Source organism: Diceros bicornis, chromosome 17 (genome assembly GCF_020826845.1).
Source record: "Diceros bicornis minor isolate mBicDic1 chromosome 17, mDicBic1.mat.cur, whole genome shotgun sequence".
In the NCBI taxonomy this organism is placed as follows: Eukaryota; Metazoa; Chordata; class Mammalia; order Perissodactyla; family Rhinocerotidae; genus Diceros; species Diceros bicornis.
The window spans coordinates 50,155,301-50,161,480 of NC_080756.1; the positions used below are offsets into that span (position 1 = coordinate 50,155,301).

Below are 6,180 nucleotides of genomic sequence, written 5' to 3' on the forward strand. Positions count from 1 at the left end.
AAAGGCTAAAGACAAGTAGCAAACTGAAGAAATACTGTCAATTCATAACATCAAAAAACTGTTAATCTCTCTAATATATAAAGACCTCCCACAAACTCATAAAAAGGTAGAAAAATTAGCAAAGGATATAAATAGTTAACAAAATAAGAAATTCAAGTGGTTCTTAAATATATGAAAACATACATGACTTCTAACCCCACCTAATAAGTGGGATTATTTGTCTTTAGTTCCCACACTTAACGTCTGTTATTACCAATATTCTTAAAATTCATTTGCAAACGATGTTGAGCATTTGTTTGAGATCGTCATCTCACGCCCTTTTTCTCTGACAGGACAGCTCCTCCAGTTAAAGCAAAGCCTGGAAGTCTCTAGCCTATATGTTAAGTTGGTGAAATATCAAAGTTAATGCAAGAGAATATTGGTATAGTTTGGTTTATTGTTTTCTGGATTCAGATGCTATGTGCTTTTAATCATGAAACCAAAAAAAAAAAGTACACGAATAGTAAAAATCTGATCAAATGTTTGTCTTTGAAATGGCTAGCGATCATTATAAAAAGTATTATAAAGAAGATTACACTCATATTTTGACCATAATTGGTTGTGTACAAATACAGATTCTGAACTCAAACTCTGAGTAATAACTGACACAAACTAGAGTATCCTCACTGTTCAGTCTTCCACATTATAAGGTGAAAGAGCTAAAAGTCAAATAGCTATCTTTTCAAGAAAAGTGAAACCACTACTACCCTATCTGAGTTATCCTAATTAATGAAGCCAACGTTACTACAAGGCTGAAATTATTAATGTTAACTGTCTATACTTTAAATCCACAATTATTTTCAAGCTACAAAACTTGCGTTTGTACAAAATGGACCACAATTTCGGGGTACTTTGCAAGTCATTTGAGATGGTAATGATGCCACATCTCCAAATTAAATTTTACCCTTGTTTTCCAAGTAATTGATTCCTTCTTGAAGTTCCTGGTCAATTGCTTAGATAGATAAATCCAAAATATACAGAGCTTAAAAAGAGGAAGATTGTGCAAATCCAAGAAATCAGATCCGTTCCTATTTGCATCTTAGAGCTTTTCAATCATCACTCCACATGAAAGAAATTACAGGCTTAAATCGGTGAAGTCTTTAGACAGTTCTTACACAGAGCAGAACTGGCTATCTTCTTGACCTGGACCACAGCTGACAAAGAGGACAAATAAAGACAATTACAGCATAACCTAAGTGGCAGACATATACACCGTTCTTCACTGTTCGCCTGCAAGTCAGTTCATCATCAGTGATATCCAAATCAGAACTCTCTGCTGACATGCCAAGTACAATGGAGACAATATATATGATCTTGATTGCTGGTGAATTTACTATAGGAATTTGGGGAAATGGATTCATGGTACTGGTTAACTGCACTGGCTGGTTCAAAAGGAGAGATATCTCCTTGATTGACATCATCCTGGTCACCTTAGCCATCTCTAGAATCTTTTTGCTGTGTGTAATAACTTTAGATGGCTTTGTTATGCTGCTCTCTCCAGATATATATGCCCATGGTGAGCTAATGAACATTTTGGATGTTTTGTGGACATTTAGCAATCATTCAGCAGTCTGGTTTACTTCTTGCCTCAGCATCTTCTACTTACTCAAGATAGCCAATATATCTCACCCGTTTTTCCTCTGGCTGAAGCTAGAGATTAATAGGGTCATCCTTGGGATTCTTCTGGTGTCCTTTCTCCTCTCCTTAATTATTAGTGTCACATTGAAGGAGGATTCCTGGTTTAACTTCAAGGTCAATCATGAAGAAAACATAACTTGGGAATTCAAAGTGAGTAAAATCTCAAATGCTTTCAAACAGATTATCCTGAACCTGGGGGCAATAGTTCCCTTTAGTCTTTGCCTGATCTCATTTTTCTTGTTACTTTTCTCCCTATTTAGACACATCAAACAGATGAAATTTCATGCCACAGGGTCCCAAGACCCCAGCACAGAGGCCCACATGAGGGCCATAAAGGCAGTGATCATCTTTCTGCTCCTCTTCCTTATGTACTATGCAGTCTTTCTTGTGATAACCTCTAGCTATCTGATTCCTCAGAGAAAATTAGTGGTGATGTTTGGTGGCATAATAACTGTCATTTTCCCCTCAAGCCATTCATTCATCCTAATAAGGGGGAACAGCAAGCTGAGGGAGTCTTTTCTGAAGGTGATACGGAGTGCAAAGTGTTTCCACAAAAGAAGGAACTCTTTTGTTCCACAGAGAATCTTGAATACAAGGAGAAAGAAATCAACAAAAGATTCTCTCTTTTCCAATTGATTGCATTCCGTTTTTATTATATGCTATTGGAAATCACTAATATCTATCATTATTCTAGATATTCTTTTGTGTCCCTTCACATTTCTGTCTTGTTTAATTTTGAATCTAATGGTATCATTGAGCCACACATGTTTCTTTTGTCTTTGCAGGAAAAAAAATGAGTCTAAATCCCACACTCACATTTCATATCATTGCCTAAATGCAGAGGTTCTACTTCTTTCTGCCATATCCTGGCAAAGGCCTTGAACTTAATGAGTAGAAGAATTTCAGGCAAACAGGCTGTGTTAAAACACATTTGCTATCTATATTGCTATCACTATCTATAAAATCGACCATGTAAAAAACTGTCTGCTTTGCCTGAACTGAAGGTCAGTCCTTATCTTTTCTTCCCTATTACATCCATTTCTGGAATGATTTGTCCTGATCAGGAGGAGGGAAAACACTCTTTGGTGAGATTCTGCCTAAGGTGAAAGAGGTGTGACCTCAAGAATGAATGTTTGACCAGGAAAGGGGGGATTGTACAGTTAGGAATATGTATACCAGAGCTACTTGAGAAAGAATGCTGAGAATCCCAATGGTCATGTTGTTCCATAAGTAACCCTAGCTGGTGAGCCAGTTCTAGGAGTCAGTTCTCAAAGATTCTCTGGAATGTTCTCTCTACCCTTCTAGACTCAAGAATCTTTGACATGTTTTTCCCTTAACATCATTCTCTTTTCTATTTTGTTTCTCATAATATTTTACAGGTAACTAAATTTTTTAAATTATTAATTTCATGCTTTCCTATTACACATTATACACGTGTAAGAAATACGGAAAATACAACGTATGTTATTTACATTGTAGAACTACTTAAACACAAGAAGAAGAATCCTTGTTTATATGATTTGTATTACCTAGATTCAAATTTACTGTGAGTTAAGTCATGTTTCCCAAAAAAAAAGAATAAATCTAATTTAATAGTAGAATTAGTCTTCTTCCCTGGGAATATTATTTGGCAAAAAAACTTTTTTTAAAAAGTATGATTGCCCCATCTAGAGAAATGACTGCAATATAGAATGTGAGATCATAAATCTTATAAAAGGAGTTGATTGTAACTAGAATAAAGTGTGAATTTTCTTAATTTTAGAAGAAATTATTTTCAACAGAAAGCCTTCAGTAAGAGAATTGTCATGGACAGCATTTCTCATATTGAATAAAACTAAAGATAACAAATCTTTTTTTGGCATCTTTCATTTCTAATAAACAACTGCATAGAGGGCAAATTCTTAGTAAATATTGTCATGTGCCTGCCTGACTAATAACATGCCATTTATAACTAGATTTGTATTATATCCTTCCCTAATTAACCATTTATGTGAAAATAAGAATTATCCCCTGACTGAATGCTAACTCTTGACAACCTGCTTGCAGTGATCATTTCCAAAATCAAAATCCATTTGCACTAAGAGACTTGACTTGGGGGAAATTTATAATTTATGATGATGAAAATGAAGTTTCATTTATACATTTTGATTTTTATTAAACACATGTTTTTGTTTGCTGTTTGTGACTCCCTATTCGAAACTCAATTTGACAGGTCCAAATATGCAAACTTAACAGCAAGAAGCCTGTTGCAAATTCATGAAATATAATCTCTTTTCATTTTCATGAGACCAATCTCAACCAAACATTTCAGTTATCACTCACTAAAGGCTGGGAATCATAATTTGCCCAGGCTACGAAGCTATCAAGCTGTTTATTTGGAACATCAGTTGGTTTAATCTCCATGAATGCAGAAGCAATCCTATTTCAGAGGAGAGTTGGGCACTTCTGGGATGACATTAAAGTCAAAATAATGACAAATGAAAACATCATTCCATGATTTGAAGAATTTATTTATCATGCTCCAACTGGTCATCTGTAAACTAACCCATCTGCAGTGATATTTGAGATCAGGGTGTTCTCTCTACCAACATGCTCAGTACAGAAGATAGCATCTTCCTGGTCATAATTACCAGCGAATTCATATTAGGAATGTTGGGGAATGGATACATTGGACTAGTAAACTGGATTGACTGGATTAAGAAGAAAAAGACCTCCTCAATTGACTACATCTTCACCAGTTTAGCTATCTCCAGAATTTGTTTGATTTGTGTAATGGTACTGAATGCCATCATAATAGTATTCTACCCAGATGTTCATGAAAATGGTGAACTAAAGATAATCAGTATCTTCTGGACACTCACCAACTACCTAAGTATGTGGATTGCCACCTGCCTCAATGCCTTCTATTTCCTCAAGATAGCTAATTTCTCCCACCCGCTTTTTCTCTGGCTGAAGTGGAGAATTGACAGGGTGGTTCACTGGATCCTGCTGGGGTGCTTGGCCATTTCCTTGTTGATCAGCCTTATATTTGCAATGATACCAAATTGTGAGATTCCTAAAGTTACAAAACATAAAAGAAACTTCAATGAATCATTCCAAGTGAGTAAAGTTCAATACTTCAGCCCAGTGACACTCTTTAGCCTGTTGGCAATAGTCCCATTTACTGTGTCATTGATCTCATTTCTCCTTTTAATTGTGTCCCTATGGAGACATATTAAGCAAATGAAACTCAATGTTACAGGCTGCAGAGACCCCAGCACAAAGGCGCACGTGAGAGCTATGAAAACTGCGACTTCATTTCTCTTTCTCCTTTTTGTATACTATCTGGCTTCTCTTTTAATGACATTTAGCTACCTTATAAAAGAAAGCAAGTTAGCTGTGATATTTGGAGAGGTTATAGCATTTTTCTATCCCTCAGGTCACTCACTTATTTTAATTATTGTAAATAACAAACTGAGGCAGGCATTTGTCAGGATGCTGAGATGTGGCAAAACAGCCTCCGTGATGTAAAATCTTATCTTTATTAATGGACTTTAAAAGTAAATTTTATTAAAAAACACAATTTTCTCATAGGTCCATTGGCATTTTTTTCCTGTTATTCCATTTATTTTGGGTACATATCTTTAAGTGTTATTGAGACCTACTGGCACACTAACAAATACATCCTCTATATCTCTTTACACTCCAGACATTCTCATCTTCACACTCCCTTTCCTTTTAGAATTTCAGAGCTCACACTTCCCTTTTTGTCTTCTCACTGCAAATGTTAGTCATGTATTGCCTAGTTAAGTTTCGTTAAGATTTGACTTTGGCCCAAAGTCAAGTGCACCTGAGCTGCACTAACTGGTTTCTCACTTTTTTCTACCATGCACTTTCATTGCTGGCCCTTAATTGTGCTCCCTTCACGGCTCTGCTGAGTCCTTCCCATTTGGCTTATTAACTAGGAACTCAGATTTCCCTGTCCTGTCTCTGGTTCAGTTTCCTGGTTATGTCTCTCTCCTCCCAGGTGAGCGGTGCTTTGGGTGGTCTCTCGGGTAATATTTCCTAGTTTATCTTATTCTGGCACCTCAGATTCCCTCTTCCTTGAAATTAAATTTCTTTTCAAACAACGTGGTTTTAGGCAACACCAGGGTAGGAATAGAACCCACTCAAACACCTCCCTCTAAGGGAGGTTCCTAAGTGCACTTCACGGTCTGGAAAAAAGGACAGGGGTAACTAACATGAATCAGACTACTTCACTCAGGTTCCCTTCCTTAATAAGACCGGCAGGGGTTCTTTTCACTCAGGACTTTAGAAAAGAAATTAATTGGGAGGAATTAGCATACACAATGATTTTACTATATACTGTTACAATGCAATGTATGCCCATAACACATACAGAGTAAATTATAAAAATAAAATAAGTCGTTAATAAAATGTGGTTCTACTGTGAACATCAAATCGCTCCTCCCTAGAGTGTCATTGAAACACTTGATCTGGCACATCTACGGTCATGTCTGTTCT

The 6,180-nt window shown here is 36.3% G+C and overlaps 2 protein-coding genes across 2 annotated transcripts; both read left to right on the plus strand.

Annotated features, from left to right (window-relative positions):
- Positions 1–1,320: 1,320 nt before the first annotated feature.
- On the plus strand, positions 1,321–2,313 carry TAS2R9 (taste 2 receptor member 9). The gene has a single exon (XM_058557412.1). It carries the CDS (start codon positions 1,321–1,323, stop codon positions 2,311–2,313), a length of 993 nt encoding a protein of 330 aa, XP_058413395.1.
- A 1,953-nt stretch (positions 2,314–4,266) lies between these two features.
- Positions 4,267–5,187, plus strand: TAS2R8 (taste 2 receptor member 8). The gene has a single exon (XM_058557596.1). It carries the CDS (start codon positions 4,267–4,269, stop codon positions 5,185–5,187), a length of 921 nt encoding a protein of 306 aa, XP_058413579.1.
- Positions 5,188–6,180: the final 993 nt, after the last annotated feature.